Source organism: Theropithecus gelada, chromosome 13 (genome assembly GCF_003255815.1).
Source record: "Theropithecus gelada isolate Dixy chromosome 13, Tgel_1.0, whole genome shotgun sequence".
NCBI classification, from domain to species: domain Eukaryota; kingdom Metazoa; phylum Chordata; class Mammalia; order Primates; family Cercopithecidae; genus Theropithecus; species Theropithecus gelada.
The window spans coordinates 24,127,881-24,144,910 of NC_037681.1; the positions used below are offsets into that span (position 1 = coordinate 24,127,881).

The following is a 17,030-nucleotide window of genomic DNA, read 5'->3' on the forward strand; positions in this document are numbered from 1 at the left end:
GTCTTTTACGATTTTATGCAATTTTTGTTCATTGCTACTACTCAGTCTCAATCAAAATATACCTCTTGAAGTTGAAGAAAAGCAAACAAATCCAGGCATTAGGTTGATAATTGGATTTTTACTTGCTACTCTCTCAAGTATTACAGAAATATTTGATATTTCTAGTTTTCTGTCTTTCTACAGTACTTGAGGCAGTATTAGTTTCTAACAAATCTGGACATTTTAAGGTGGGTTTATATCTGGCAGCAAATAACCAAGAACTCCATAGTGGCAGACTTAACGTCAAGACTCTGAAGGCTTTGGTAGACGCAGGCAGGTGTCTGACCAGTGGTGGGGCTGGAGGCTGAAGGGTGCTATGGCAATTCCTGAACTTGAGATGACAACGAACACAGTGTCTGCAGGAGAACCAGCTCTGCTTACTACCTGCTGAGCTTGGTGAGGTGCTTTCTACATCACACTACCCGGTCTAAGCTTTATGGAAGCTAATGGCGTCCCTAATTTACAGTTGAGAAAATGAGATTCTCTACTGTAAGAGGTGAGTAATTTGCCAAGGACAGTCATAGGAAATGATCCATTTGGAACCAGAGTCAGGTCTTCCTGGATCTCAGCCTACGGATGTTCTGGTCTGACTAGACCTGAGGATTTCTGTTGGGAAATGGTGGTCACATGCGGCCAGGTTATGAGAGATCCTGCAGTCATATTAGCTAGGAACCGCCCCAAACAGGTTTTCCTGTGATGGGCGGAAGTGGCCCCCGCTGTGGGTCAGGTGCGTGTGGGGTGCGCTGCCTTGCATGCAGCATCTGCTGCGTCGGCCCTAACGAGGTTGCTCTTGTCCTCTGTGTTGCTCAGGTCATGACTGGTGCGTCCTCAGGTTGGGGATCCAAGGAGTCATCCGGGCCTTCGACGTGGACGTTTCTTATTTCACGGGAGATTACGCTCCTCGAATGTCAATTCAAGCAGCAAACTTGGAAGAAGGTGCCTTAGGAACCACTGTCCCCAAAATCAGAATTATGAGGTCACATGGCTCCTCTGGCCAGCCACACCCCCACAATTGCTCCCTTTCCGTACGACCCAGACAGCTTCAGGAACTTGACTATGGCTACTTTACTGTAACGGAGCTGTAGGATTAGGACTCCTAATAGAGCGCTCTGTGGTTTTTGATTTGTGGCTTAACAGTGTTAACAGCCGGATATAGATTTTATCATTCCCACGATCCTTCAGCTTCATGCAGAGGCAGGCCATCATCCCTGGAATGTGGGTGAGCAGGTTGCTGGGTGGGTGGGAGGGAGTGGGTTGTGCCTCAGATGACCCGGGTGATGTGGAGCCAGGTCTGGGACAGCTGTGGGGTGAGCAGCACCAGCCCTGCTTTGGGCTGTCCCGGTGTGTGTGATGGGGCAGCTGCTATGGCATTTTTGGCAAGGGTTACTATCTGCATCTTGGAATGCTGGGCCTATGAATCCCGCAGGCTCTATAAATGAGACATATTCTGTGAAAGGGCCATGTACATAGAGCAGACCCCAGGTGCCAAAGAAACCAAGAAACCAGAGAAAGAGGCCGACAAGTCCAATTTGTTGGTAATGAGTGTTTTATTGGGGGAACTTACGAACAGAAGCGTGGCCTCGGGCGGCAGCAAGATGGTAAATCTCTGCACTGTTACTCCCGAGACCCAGGGCTCACGTGCTGTAGGGAAAGGGTCTGTGTGCTCCAGTGGGACAACTGAAGGCAGCCTCCGGAACAGGGAAGAGGGCTGTGTGTGTCACAGCCTCTAATTTGTGCGATAACATCAAGGTTGACATGTTCTGGACTAAGGACAGTAAATCAAGTTGGAATCAGGACGTGTTCACAGGATTGAGGCTAATCAGACATCAACATGGCAGATTCACATCCAAGATGGAGCCACTTTGTCTCCACAGACCTGTATTTTTATTCCTTTGATATCATCTGATGTTGACTTTAGCATTAATTTTTTAAAAATATGTACAATTATGTGTGTGTTTATACATGTACTTAGGGAAGATAAGTCAGTGTGGGTTGGCAAGTTTACAGTGAATGTGCTATGTGCACAGTACTGCATGAGGCTCTGTGGACATGAACGGGCCCTGCTCCCGGAAGATAGCTGGGGCACCTGAACAGGAAATGATGCTATGAGAGATGCTACTCTAAAAGCGGAAATGACCAATGACAAATGAGTAAGATTGTTTCGGCAAGCCCCTCAATTGCCTGTGAGTGCTTCTATTTCTGAATTGCCACATAATGAATTCTAAGGATGCCACTGGGAGAGGTGGTGTTCCTGGAATTGACCTTGTCACAGTCCAACTTTGAAAACTCTAGTGATGTGATAAACTTGTTGAAGTTTGAGCTAACTTGGAGATGACACTTACTATTTGACAAGCAAATGCAGTATCAAACATCTTGTACTATTTTTTGAAATGACTGTTAATATATTAAATATTGAGGAACTTCAACAAGTGTGTCCATTACTTTGATCATTTGATACTTTGAAATCTCTTTAGTGTTATTTGCAAAGTGAGAATCACCATGCAAACCACCGAGAGAGTAGATTCCCTTTGATTTTGAACCCTAATCTTAATCCCGAATGGTCATTCCGACTACAGAAAAACTACCAGAAATCCCAGAAAGAGGCATCAGGACAGGAGCCGCAGCCACTCCCGAGGAGTTTGAAGCCATTGCTGAGGTACATCTCCCCCAGATGAATTGGGTCTTGTCATCAATTATTAGGACAGTAGGGGAACTGCTCTGCACACCTGGCTGTGCAAGGCGATTCTTTGGGACACCCAACCCTGGTGCTCCCAACATCATTTGCTGACCCACTGTGGCCTTACAAACGTCTCAGTGGTTCATTCAGCCTGGGAGGAGTGAGCATCATGGCCCATGAGGGACATGGAGCCCTGCTTCTCAAAGGGTTCCACCAGCACCCACCTGCAAATGGCTGCTGGCCCCGATGAGCACACGCATGGAAACTGATAGTAAGCCTTTAAACACTTTTTATGCCAACTTGATGAAGTAACTTTTGTGTGTGGAGAATTTAATAAAAGAAACAGTTGGGAAAAAAAAAAAACAGGGCTTGTGTTTTGGTACATTCTTGTTTTTTTTTACATTTATTTAGTAATTAGTTTGTATTGTTTTTTACAGAAATGTTGATCCATAACAGACAGGAAAGTAAATAGCAGCAACAGTAAATAGGGCCATTAGTTTGAGAAGTGCTAATCTAGAGAAAATGGTTGCAAGGTTCAGGCCAACAGATTTCCCCAGATGTCATGGTGCATGGCAATAACCTTGGTTTTTATTTGAATGTTCACGTCACCACTCCTCTGTGTGAAGACATTTGGAGGGGTCTGAGATCTTGTCCTTCATTTGCAAGCCTCTGCCACCATCACCCACTGGCTATTTTGATCAGTGTGAAAACAAAACAGGCCTTTATTCTGTTTTTTATTAAACATGGGGCTTGATATGTACTGTTTATATTAAAGTGTTTCATTAGGTATCCATCATTAATTTTTATTCCAAAGTATCTCCACACCTTAAGTCCCACAGAGGCAATAGGATGACAGAATGTATTGTTTTCAAGAGCAATTGCTGACATTTCTATATTTATTGCTAGCTAAAATCTGATGACTGGAGTTACTTGGTTCCCATGACAGAGCTTAAGCCAGGAAACCCTGCTTCTGGCCACAACTATTTTCTTGTCAATTCCCAGCAGAGATGGACTCATATCAGACTCAACATTTTCCCAGGTAATCATGACATGAACTTATCTCCAGTTCCATGGCTTCTTTACTTTATGTTGATATGTTTATAAAATATAAAATGACTTGGTAATTGATCTCTCTAGCATTTCAGGATTGTAATTTCCCCTTTTTATGCTCCAGAAAATTCTTGTTTTAATCCACAAATCAATAGGTAGTTATTGAAAAATTATCAAGTAAATTAGGATGTGGTAGAACTAAGTTCGATTAGATTAGATAGATCCTAACTAGATTTCACAAGTATGTTACATTAGCAGCTGAAGTGGTATGTACAAATGACTCATTTTATTTTTTAATAGCTTTACTGTGATATAATTAACATGCAATTCACCCATTTGAAGTGTACAATCAGTGCTGTATAGCATATGCACAGACACATGCAATCATCACCATACCTTTAGAACATTTTTGTCTCCTCAAAAAGAAACCCCATATCCTTTAGCTCTCATCCCTCATCTTCCCTATCCTGAAGCAACCACTAATTTACTTTCTGTCTTGATAGTTTTGACTATTTTGGATATTTCATATAAATAGGAATTATATAATACTGGTCTTTTGTGTCTGACTTCTTCCACTTAGTATAATGTTTTCAAGATTCATCCATGTTGTAAAATGTATTAACACTTCATTTCTTTTTGTGTAAGCCTAATATTTCATTGTATGGATAGACGGGTTGAGCATCTCAAATCTGAAGGCCCAAAATTTGAAATGTTCCAAAATTCAAAACTTTTTGAGTGCTGGCATGATGCTCAAAGGAAATGCTCACTGGAGTATTTCAGATTTTGGATTTGGAACACTCTACCAGTAAGTATAATGCAAATATTTAAAAAAACTGAAATCCAAACACTTCTGGTCTCAAGCATTGCAGATAAGGGACACTCAACCACTACCGCATTTTGTTTACCCATTCATTAGTTGACAGACACTTTTTTCCATCTCCTGGCTATTTTGAACAATGTTGCTGTAAACATTTGTGTACAAGATTTTGTGTGGACATATGCTTTCTTTTGTTGAGTGTATGCCTAAGATTGGACTTTCTGGGTCATATGATAACTCTGTGTTTAACTGAAGAATTACTAGGCTTTTCCAAAAGTGCTGCGTATTTTACATTCTTTTTTTTTTTTTTTCTTTTTTTGAGACGGAGTCTTGCTCTGTCGCCCAGGCTGGAGTGCAGTGGCACGATCTCAGCTCACTGCAAGCTCTGCCTCCCGAGTTCACACCATTCTCCTGCCTCAGCCTCCCGAGGACTACAGGCACTGCCACCTTGCCCGGCTAGTTTTTTGCATTTTTAGTGGAGACGGGGTTTCACCGTGTTAGCCAGGATGGTCTCGATCTCCTGACCTCGTGATCCGCCCGCCTCGGCTTCCCAAAGTGCTGGGATTACAGGCTTGAGCCACCGCGCCCGGCCATATTTTACATTCTTACCAGCCACATAAAGGAGTGTTGATTTCTCCCTATCTTTCCCAACACGCTCTTACTTTTTGTTTTATAGTCGTCCTAGCGGATGTGAGGTGGTGTCTCACTGTGGTTTTGATTTGCATTTCCCTGATGACTGATGAGGATGAGCATCTTTTCATATGCTTCCTGGCCATTCATGTATTTTATTTGGAAATGTTTCTCTTCAGATCTCTATTCACTTGTCTTAAACAAATTTCAACAGGTTTTTGGGGGAACAGTTGGTGTTTGGTTACATGGGTAGGTTCTTTAGTGGTGATTTCTGAGATTTTGGTGCACCCATCACCAGAGCAGTGTACACTGTAACCAATGTGTAGTATTTTATCCCTTACCCCCCACCCTTCCCCACATTGTATCATTCTTATGTCTTTGCGTCCTAATAGCTTAGCTCCCACTTGTAACTGAGAACATATGATGTTTGGTTTTCCGTTCCTGAACTACTTCATTTAGAATAATGGTCTCCAACTCTATCCAGGTTGCTGTGAATGCTATTATTTCATTCCTTTTTATGGCTGCATAGTATTCCATGGCATATGTATATATACCACATTTTCTTTTTAAAAATATTTTCAATTATGGTTGCATAGTAGGTATATATATATTTATGGGGTACATAATACATAAAACATAAATGTTTTAATATAGGCATGCAATGCATAATATTCATATCATGGAGAATGGGATATCCACCCCCAATCCATTGTGTATATATAACACTTTTAAAATCTATTCCTCCATCAATGGGCACTTAGTTTGATTTCATATTTTGGCTGTGACATTGTAAACAGTGTCACAGTAAACTTGGAAGTGCAATATCTCTTCAATATATTGATTTACTTTCTTTTGGATATATACACAGTAGTGAGATTGCTGGATGAATCTATAGTTGTTCTATTTTTAGTTTTTTTGAGGAGTTTTCATAGTTTTCCATAGTGAGTGTACTAATTTACGTTCTCGCCAATAATGTACACGGGCTTCACTTTCTCCACATCCTCGCTAGCATCCACTATTCCCCCTGTCTTTTAAAATAAAAGCTGTATTACTCTGCTCTCACGTTGCTATAAAGACACTACCTGAGACTGGGTAACTTACAAACAAAAGAGGTTTAATTGACTCACAGTTCTACATGACTGGGGAGGCCTCAGGAAACTTACAATCATGGCAGAAAGAGAAGGGGAAGCAAGGCATGTCTTACATGGCAGCAGGATTGAGAGAGAGAGAGAGAGAGAGAAAGGGGGAAGTGCCACTTTTAAACATCAGATCTCATGAGAACTCCCTATCACAAGAACAGCATGGGGAAAACACCCATCATCCAATCACCTCTCACCAGGTCCCTCCCTTGACATGTGGGGATTACAATTAGAGATGAGGTTTGAGTGGGGATACAGAGCCAGACCATATCAAAAGCCATTTCAACTGAGGTGGGATGACATTTCATTGTGGTTTTGAGTTGCATTTTTCTGATGATTAGAGATGTTGAACATTTAAAAAATATACCTGTTGTCCATTTGTATATCTTCTTTTGAGAAATATCTATTCAGATCTTTTGCCTATTTATAAATTATTTTTTTTTTGCTACTGAGTTGTTAGCTATTGAGTTGTTCTTATATATTCTTTCTGTTAATCCCTTCTTATGTGGATAGTTTGCAAATATACATTTTTCCCATTCTATGGGTTGTCACTTCACTTTGTTATTTCCTTTGCTATACAGCAGTCTTTTAGCTTGACGTAATCCCATTTGTCTGTTTTTCCTGTTGTTGCCTTTGAGGTCTTACATACAGATATTTGCCAAGACCAGTGTCCTAGAGCATTTTTTCAAATGTTTTCTTCTAGAATTTCCTTTTACTTTCTTTCTTTTTTTTTTTTTTTGAGACAGAGTCTCACTCTGTCACCCAGGCTGGAGTGCAGTGGCGTGATCTCGGCTCACCAGCAAGCTCCGCCTCCTGGGTTCACCCGCCATTCTCCTGCCTCAGCCTCCTGAGTAGCTGGAACTACAGGTGCCCACCACCACACCTGGCTAATTTTTTGTATTTTTAGTAGAGACGGGGTTTCACCATGTTAGCCAGGATGGTCTCGATCTCCTGACCTCGTGATCTGCCCACCTCGTCCTCCCAAAGTGCTGGGATTACAGGCATGAGCCACTGCGCCCAGCCTCTTCTAGAATTTTCATAGTTTCAGGTCTTAGATTTAAGTTTTTAATCTATTTTGACTTTATTTTGCATATGGTGAGAGATAGGGAACTAGTTTCATTCTTCTGCATGCAGTTATCTAGTTTCCCCAGCACCATTTACTGAAGAGACTGTTCCCTACTGCATGTTCTTGGTGCCTTTGTTGAAAATGAGTTGGTTGTAAATGTGTGGATTTATATCTGGGTTCTCTAATGTATGTCTGTTTTTATGCCATTACTATGCTGATTTGGTTATATAGCTTCACAGTACATTTTGAAGTCAGTTAGTGTGATGCCTTCAGCTTTGTTCGTTTTGCTTTGGTTATTCAGGGTCTTTCATTTAAATTTTACTTTTTAAAAAAATATTTCTGAGAAGAATGTCATTGGTATTTTAATAGGGATTGAATTGAATCTGTAAATTTCTTTGGATAGTATTGTCATTTTAACAATATTAATTCTTTCAATCTAGGAGCATGGAGCATCTTTCCATTTTTTTCTGTGTCCTCTTCCATTTATTTCATCAGTGTTTTATAGTTTTCCTTGTATAGCTCTTTCACTTCTTAGGATAAATTGATTCCTCTGTATTTTATAGTTTTTGTAGCTATTGTATATGCAATTGCCTTCTTGTTTTCTTTTGTAGATTATTCACTGTTGGTGTGTATAAATGCTACTGATTTTTGTATGTTGAACTTGTATCCTGAAAATCTACTGAATTAGTTTATCAGTTGTAACAGTTTTTGGGTGGAGTCTTTAGGTTTTTCTAAGATCATGTTTTCTGTGAAGAAGGCTAACTTGACTTCTTTCTTTTCAATTTGGATGCCATTTATTTCTCTTGCATGATTGCTTCAGCCAGGACTTCCAATATTATGTTATTAAAAGTGGTGAAAGTGGACCTCCTTGTCTTGTTCCAGATCTCAGAGAAAAGGCTTTTATTTTTTATCCATTCAGTATGATGTTACCTGTGGGTTTGTCATATGTGGCTTTTGTTATTTTGAGGTGCTTTTTTTTCTATACCCAATTTACTGAGTTTTTAAATTTTTATCATGAAGTGATGTTGAATTTTATCAAATGCTTTCCAGCATTTATTGAAATGATCATATGGTTTTTGTTTTTGGTTCAGTTAATGATGTACCATGTTTATTGATTAATGTATGTTGAGCCATCCTTGCCTTCCTTGAATGAATTCCACTTGATCATGGTGAATGATCTGTTTATTGTGTTGTTAAATTCAGTTTGCTGGTATTTTGTTGAGGACTTTTGCATCTATGTCCATCAGTTATATTAACCTGTAGTTTTCTTTTTTTGTTGTTGTCTTTGTCTGGTTTTGCTATCAGGGTAATACTGGTCTTGTAGAATGAGTTTGGAAGTATTCCTTCTGCTTCAATTTTCTTGAAGAGTTTGAGTAAAATTGGTATTAGTTATTCCTTTTATGTTTGGTAGAATTCAGCAGTGAAGCCATCAGGTCCTGGAATTTTCTTTGATGGGAGACTTTTTAAATTTCAAGTTTGATCTCATCATTCATTATTGGTTTATTAAGGTTTTCTATTTCTTCATGGTTCAATCTTGGTAGATTGTATGTGTCCAGAAATGTATCCATTTCTTCTAGGTTTTCCAATTTGTTGGTATGTAGTTGTTCATAATAGTCTCTAATTAATCTTTGTAATTCTGTGGTCACATTTCCTTTTGGCTGAGTATAGTGGACTTTATTGATGGTACGTGACAGGGCGTGGCTCCCTAGGCCCTTCTCTCTTCAGGAGGCCTGGCATGGAAACTGTGTCAGGGGGAGATTCTTAGTATGGTAGGAGAGTGAGTGTGGCAGGGACTCCCTAGCATCTGAGAACCTCTCTAATCCTCTTGTGATCTTGCTGGGGCTGGTGGTCCAGGGGCTCTTACTCTTTGGAGGTCATGTGGACCATGAGGTCCACTACCCTGTTGCCAAATTCATTGTCATACCAGGAAATAAGCTTGACAAAGTGGTCATTGAGGGCAATGCCAGCCCCAGCATCAAAGGTGGAAGAGTGAATGTCTGTTAAAGTCAGAGGAGACAGCCTGGCACTCACGATAGCCCAAGATGCCCTTGAGGGGACACTCCAATGCCTGCTTCATCACCTTTTTGATGGTATCATATTTGTCAGGTTTCTCCAGATGGCAAGTCAGGTCCAAAACGACAGAGAGGTGGGGATATGGAACACCATGCTAGTGAGCTTTCCATTCAGCTTGGGGATGACCTTTCCAACAGCTTTGGCAGTGCCAGTAGATGCAGAGATGCTGTTCTATAGAGCCCTATGGCCATCCTGCCAATGTTTCCAAGAAAGGGCACCCATGGTCTTCTGGGTGGTAGTGATGGCATAGGTTGTGGTCATGAGTCCATGGTGCCAAAGTTGTCATGGATGACCTTGGCCAGAAGAGCTGAGCAGTAGGTGGTATATGAAGCACTACTAAGGATCTTGAGGTTGTTTTCATACTTCTCATGATTCACACCCCACATAAACATAAGGGACATCAGCAGAGGGTACAGAGATGATGGCTCTTTTGGCTTACCCCTCTAAGTGAGCCCCAGCCTTCTCCATGGTAACAGAGATTCTAGTGGACTCAATAACATAATTAGCACCAGTGTCATTTCACTTGATTTTGTGGGGGATCTTGCTCCTGGAAGTTAATGATGGGATTTCCATTGATGACAGGCTTCCATTCTGAGCCTTGATGATGTTATGGAACTTGCCATGGGTAGAAGCATACTGGAACATGTAGACCAGGTAGTTGAGGTCAATGAAGGCATCATTGATGATGAAAATATCCACTTTGCCAGAGCTAAAAGCAGCCATGGTGATCAGGTGCTCAATATCGCCAAATTTGTTTACTCTGGCCTTCATTTTCATCTTGTTACCTCAGGGACACAGCTGGCACTGCATAAGAAAATGCAGGTGTCTGTCAAATGGAAAAGAGAAGAGAGTCAGTCTCATTTTTTATGTACCCTTCTCTATTTCTGATTTTTTGGGGTCTTTTCTCTTTGTAATTAGTCTAGCTAAAGGTTCATCACTTTTGTTTCTTTTTAAAAAACCAGTTTTTTTTGTTTTGTTGATTCTCTGTATTATTTTAGTCACCATTTATTTATCCTCTGATCTTTATTTTTTTTCTTCTACTAATTTTGGGTTTGGTTTATACTTGCTTTTCTAGTTTATTGAGATGCATTGTTAGATTAATTCAAAGTCTTTTTACTTCTTTGGTATAGGTATTTATTGCTATAAACTTCCTTCTATTGCTTTTTTTGTATCCCATATATTTTTGTATGTTGTATTTCCATTTTCATTTGTTTCAAACATTTTTAAAATTTCCTTCTTAATTAGTGACCCATTTGTTGTTCAGGAGCATGTTGTTTAATTTACATGTGTTTATGTATTTTCCAACGTTTCTCTTATTATTGATTTCTAGTTTCATTCCATTGTGGTCAGAAAATATACTTGATATGTTTTTGTTTTTGTTTAGACTTTGTTTAGACTTGTTTTGTGGCCCAAGATATGGCCTATTCTGGAAAATGTTCCATGTGCTGATGAGAAGAATGTATATTCTGCAGCAGTTGGGTAAAATGTTCTGTAATGTCAGGTCCATTAGATCTGGTGTGTAGTTCAACTTCACTATTTCTTTGTCGATTTCCTGTCTGGACGATTTGTCCATTACTGAAAGTGAGGTGTTGAAGTCACCTACTATTATTGTATTGCAGTCTGTTTATCCCTGTAGATCTATTAATGTTTGCTTTATATAAGACTTGAAAGCTCTGGTGTTGGACATACAGATATTCATAATTGACCCATTTATCATTATACGGTGTCTTGTCTTTTTTTTTTTTTTTTTTGATTTGTTGTCTTTTTTATCTGATATAAGTGTAGCTACTCCTGCTCTTTTTTGGTCTCTGGTTGCATGAGACATCTTTTTCCATCCTTTCACTGTCAGCCTATTTGTGTCTTTATAGCTCAAGCAGGTTTCTTGTAGGCAGCATATAGTTGGGTCTTGTTTCTTAGTCCGTTAAGCAACAGTATGCCTTTGATGTGGAGCATTGAGTCCATTTAAACTCAGTATTGTCATCAGTAAGTAAGAGCTTACTGTCATTTTGTTGCTTGTTTTCTGATCCCCTCCCCTCCCCTCCCCTCCCCCCTCCCCTCCCCTTCCCTCCCCTCCCCTTCCTTTCCTTTCTTTCCTTTCTGCCTTAGTGGTTAACTAATTTTCTCTGATAGTACATTTTAACTGACTTTTATTTTTAGCAAATCTATTATAGGTTTTTGCATTGTGGTTACTATGAGGCTTATAAAAATATCTATAGATATAACAAGTTATTTTAAAGAGATGCCAACTCATCTTAGATCACAAAGAAAAAAATAGAAATAAACAAAGAAACACTAAAAATCTCTACATTTTTAACTTTATCCCTCCTCCCACATTTTGATTTTATGTTGTCTCAATTTGCATGTTTTTATATTGCCTATCTTTTAACACCTGTTAATGATATCAACAAAAATATTATTATTTTTGATAGATTTGTCTTTTGGACTTCATACTAGAGTTAGGAGTGAATTACACACTATAATTACAGTGTTGGGGTATTCTGAGTTTGTTAATGCACTTAATTTTACTAGTGGGTTTTATAAATTTAAATATTTTCTTTTTGCACATTAGTGTTTTTTCCCAAACAGAATAACTTTAGCATTTCATTTAATACTGGTGGTGGTGAATTCTCTCAGCTCTTGTTTATCCAGGAAAGATTTTCTCTCTCTTTCATATTTGAAAGATAGCTTTTCTGGATACAATATTCTTGGATGGCAGTCTTTTTTTCTTTCAGCACTTTAAAATGTCATCCCACTTCTTGGCTTATATGGCTACCATTGAGAAGTCTGTTGACAGATGAATTGAAACTTCTTTATGTTATTTGCTTCTTTTCTCTTGCTGCTTTTAGGATTTTTTTTTATCCTTGACCTTTTTTTTTTTTTTTTTTCTTGAGACAGGGTCTCACTTTGTCACCCAGGCTGGAGTCTGATGGTATAATCACAGGTCACTGCAGTTTCAACCTCCTTTGGCTCAGATGATCCTGCCACATCAGCATCCCAAGTAGCTGGGACCACTGGTGTACACCACCATGCCTGGCTAATTTTTGTATTTTTTTTTTTTTTTTTTGTAGAAATAGGATTTTACCATGTTGCCCAGGCTGGTTTCAAAATCCTGGGCTCAAGCAATCCACCCATCTTGATCTCCCAAAGTGCTGGTTATAGGCATGAGTCATCATACCCAGCCTGTCCTTGACCTTTAGGATTTTTGAAATGCCTTGGAGTAGTCTTATTTGGATACAATCTGTTTGGTATTCTCTGACCTTTCTGTACCAGGATATTTATGTCTTCATCAAGTTTTGAAAAGTTTTCTATTATTTCTTTGAATAAGCTTTCTACCCCTTTCTCTTGCTCAACTCCCTCCTGAACACCAATAATTCTTAGATTTGGTCTTTTGGGGTAATTTTTTATATATTGTAAGCAATCTTAATTCTTTTTCATTTTTTTCTCCTCTGTGTATTTTTAAATAGCCCATTTTTGAGCTCACTGATTATTTCCTCTGCTTGCTTCATTGTACTCTTAAGAGCCTCTAATGAATTTTTCGGTTCAGCAAATGTATTTTTCCATTCAAAGGTTTCTGTCTGATTTAAAAAATTCTTTAAATCTCTTTGTTAAATTTCTCTGATAAACTTCTAAGCTGCTTTTGTGTGTTATCTTTGAGGTCACTGAGTTTCCTTAAAACTGCTATTTTGAATTATTGATCACAGCGTTCATATACCGCTGTCTTATTATGATCAGTCACTGGTTCCTTGCTTTGTCCATTTGGGGATGTCACAGTTCTTTGGTGTTGTTTCTTATGGATGTACATCAATGCCTGTGCATTGAAGCATTAGTTATTTATTCCAGTCTTTTCTGTCTCATTTGTTTCAGTTTTTGTTGAATATGTTTGCTTAAATGTAGGGAGCGTGCAATATTTTAGCTTCCCTGGGCCACATTGGAAGAAGAATTGTCTTGGGCCACACATAATATACACTAACACTAATGATAGCTGATGAGCCAAAAAAAAAAAAACAAAAAAATCTCATACTGTTTTTAAGAAAGTTTATGGATTTGTGCTGGGGCCACGTTCAAAGCCACCATGGGCCTCATAAGACCCACTGGCCATGTGTTGGACAAGCTTAGCTTAGAGAATCTTTATAAATTTCCTGTTGATTTTATTTCCTGCTAGGTAGCTGCCTACTTTTCAGCACTAGATGGCACCTTAAGCCCAGGATTGCCTCATTTGTAGTAAACAATCAAATTACTGCCCATCAGAATAGGGGAGGTCCCAGGGAGCATATTCTAGTGGTGTGAGAAGGTTAGCTAGGTGTTTGTCCCCAGGGGACCCGTGGAACAAACCTCTTACAACATGGTGTTGCTGAACAGCAACTCTGATTTGGTGTTCCCTCTGAGTTACAGGGTTTGCAGGGCTGGGGATGTCTCACCCTCAGTGTGACGCCTCCACCTTATGGACCATGAAACGGGTCACTGTGGCCCCAATATCCCAGTGGCCACGCCTAAGGTAGGACCCTGTCCCATGAGTCAGGGCTGGGTCAAATAAAGGAGCCCCTGCCTCTCAACCACACTCACCCAGGACTTAGCCTCAGCAACAGGCATATAGGGGCAGAATGAGAAGCCCTGCTGTCCTGTCTGTCCTGGGAAGACAGCCCTGCAACTATGGGCTGCACTTGTTTGCAGTCTCCACTTTGCTGCTCTGGGAGAGGGTGTGAAGGTGAGGTCTTGGTTCGGATACTGCAGACTCTCACTGCTCTTACTGAATTTTAGCAGATATTCTTGAATAGATGTTGCTGAATTTTCCGTATGCCCTTAGGACCATTTCCAGAGACCTGAAGTGTTTTCCCATCCCCCAACCCTCCTACATTTCACCAACTCCACTGAGGAACAGGACAGCAAAACTCCTCCTGCTGTCATGGCAGAAGTGGTTCTCTGGAACCTTATTTTAGGTGCAATGTTTCTCTGGTTATGATGCTTTAAAGTGAGACATGAAAATGGAAAGATCTAAACACATGTTTACTAATATTAATTACTCACTGAAATCATCTGTTCTAAAAACAATGCAAGACAATGAATGAGCAGAGCTTACAAGAGATTCAGGCCTTTTTCCCACTTGTTAATTTAACACACACTATGGAATAACTACTTTGAGCTACAGACTGAGCATTGGCCATATAATCATTTTCCTGACAATGTGTAGGTCAGAGCCAACAGAGTGTACGCTTCATGAAGAAAGGGCCGTGGGTCCAGATTGTCATTTTCGTACACCTGACACTTAGTACAGCATAGGGAACAGAGAAGTTCAATAACTATTAGTTGTTAGATTTAATTGACAGAGTCCTTGTCCTTATGAAGTGAATAACCCAGGGGGAGACAGATAAGAAAAATTACTTTGGGAGGCCAAGGTGGGTGGATTACCTGAGGTCAGGAGTTCGAGACCAGCCTGGCCAACATGGCGAAACCCCGTCTCTACTAAAAGTACAAAAATTAGCCAGGCGTGGTGGCGCATGCCTGTAATCCCAGCTACTGGGGAGACTGAGGCAGCAGAATCGCTTGAACCCGGGAGGCGGAGGTTGCAGTGAGCCGAGATCGTGCCACTGCACTCCAGCCTGGGTGACAAGAGCGAGACTCTGTCTCAAAAAGAAAAGAAAAGAAAAGAAAAGAAAAAACTGCAAAATAGTGATACATATAACAAAAGTATTTTGGTAGAGCCATAAACATTTCTATTTGACTATTTCTGATCCACCAAAATAGCAACTTTATATGTCCAACCCAGTTTGTATAGGATTCACGAGTTGAAAGAGGGTCTAAAATAGCTTCTGACTGGGAGCCCTGCTTTTCTGGGTTGAATATGAAGGACCCCTAAGCACATAAAAGCTCTTTCCTAATTGGTCAGCATTGACGACCTGAAGAGGAAAGATGGGCAATGCCTGCATGCAGATTTCATGTCCCAAGTCTTAGTGGCATCTTTAATTGCTCCATGAGGATTCCACCTGGGATCCAGGTGTAAAGGGAAAGGAAGCTCCGGAAAACCAGGCTGATGTCATGGGGACACACCGGGTGGGAATGGTTTGGTTTAAATGAGATGTACTCAGAGGATGAAGAGTCATTTCTGGGATTCCTTGACAGTTGTGATTAAAAGCAACTTTGGATATTAACTCTGTAAAGAAGAATCTTATTTTTAAAAATGTGAAGTAGACTTTACTTTCAACAGATGAATATCTTCTATACCATTAAAGCCAATTATAATATTTAATGAATTGGAATGGCAGTGATACTCCTCTCATAGCCTAGCTCCTGCTGAATGACTCCCTCTAGGATGTTTTCTAGGGTTTTATGGCAATGAAGTTTTTGGTTTTATTTGTTGTAAATAGCAAGACTTCCATTGTTTTACCAAAAAATTTTCAGATCACTCATTTTCACCAAATTTGTAAAATAAAAACATATAGGGCTTGTTTTAGTATAGTATTTTGATTAAATTAATTTTCTATATTAAAAATGCTTGGTTTCCACCTTCTAGGAATTAATATTCGAAGAAACAAAACATTCATTCTACTAGAATCAGATGCTGTGAGTTGATTTTGGTAGCTATTTGCTGCTCTGCAGACCTAATTTCAGGCTGCTGTGGTTCTCAGTAGCAATTTGATTTTGTGAATATTACCTTTTGTATTCTCAATAACATTGCTAAGCAGCATGGTATTGTAAAAATAAAAACATAAGGTTCTCTTGTCTGAGTCTGTGAGAGTCGGCAATGCTCATTTCTAGCACGAAATATTATTTGGATGGTGAATTTCCCAAATACTGCTTGACCTTGGAGTTGTTTATTTAATTTAAAAAACTTCAATGCCTACTGTGTGCCCAGACCTCTTCTAGGTAGAGACGATACAAGAACAGTACAGAAGTGAACAACACAGATAACTGGTCTGGCCTCCGAGGATTTCGCCTTCTGGGTTTGAGAGACTGATTTTAGCAGGAACTTAGAAAGATAATTTCAGGCTGTAATTAGAGCTCTGGAGTAAATAAGCAAGGGGATATGATAAAATGTAACCTGGGGAGCAGGCAGTGGCTGGATGGAGCGGGGAGGAGATAACGTCAGAGGATGGAGGGAAGGCTTTTCTGAGGCCATGCCTTTAAGGTGAGGAACAAAAGTAGTATTTTGGAGAGCTGGGAAAGTTGTTCTGGTAAAGGATAATATCAAGTGCAAAGGCCCTGGGGCAGTGGGCTTGTTGTATTTGAGAAACAGCAGGCGGATGTGGCCAAAACCTACCAAGAGATGACACCGGAGAAGACAGGAGGGTCCTGTAGTTGATGATACACAAGCAGCCATTTTTACAAACAATAACTAAGGCACCTTTCCTTTTCAGATGGTGGAATTGCACGACTTAGAGTATTAGGTACTGGACAAAAAGACTGGACTGCAACTGACCCCAAAGAACATGCAGACCTAGTGGCCATCGCTTTTGGGGGTGTCTGTGTAGGATTTAGTAGTGCTAAGTTTGGGCACCCAAACAATATAATAGGTAAGATGATATTCTCGGAGCTGGCTTTTTT

General features: G+C 40.0%; 1 protein-coding gene across 1 annotated transcript in view; it reads left to right on the forward strand.

Moving 5' to 3' along the window:
- Window positions 1–17,030, forward strand: part of ALLC (allantoicase) — a 43,526-nt gene that overhangs the window by 19,891 nt on the left and 6,605 nt on the right. The window contains exons 5-8 of the mRNA XM_025354542.1: window positions 850–975; window positions 2,616–2,695; window positions 3,623–3,755; window positions 16,844–16,999. Coding sequence (XP_025210327.1) covers window positions 850–975; window positions 2,616–2,695; window positions 3,623–3,755; window positions 16,844–16,999 — 495 coding nt within the window. The remainder of the gene's footprint in view (window positions 1–849; window positions 976–2,615; window positions 2,696–3,622; window positions 3,756–16,843; window positions 17,000–17,030) is intronic.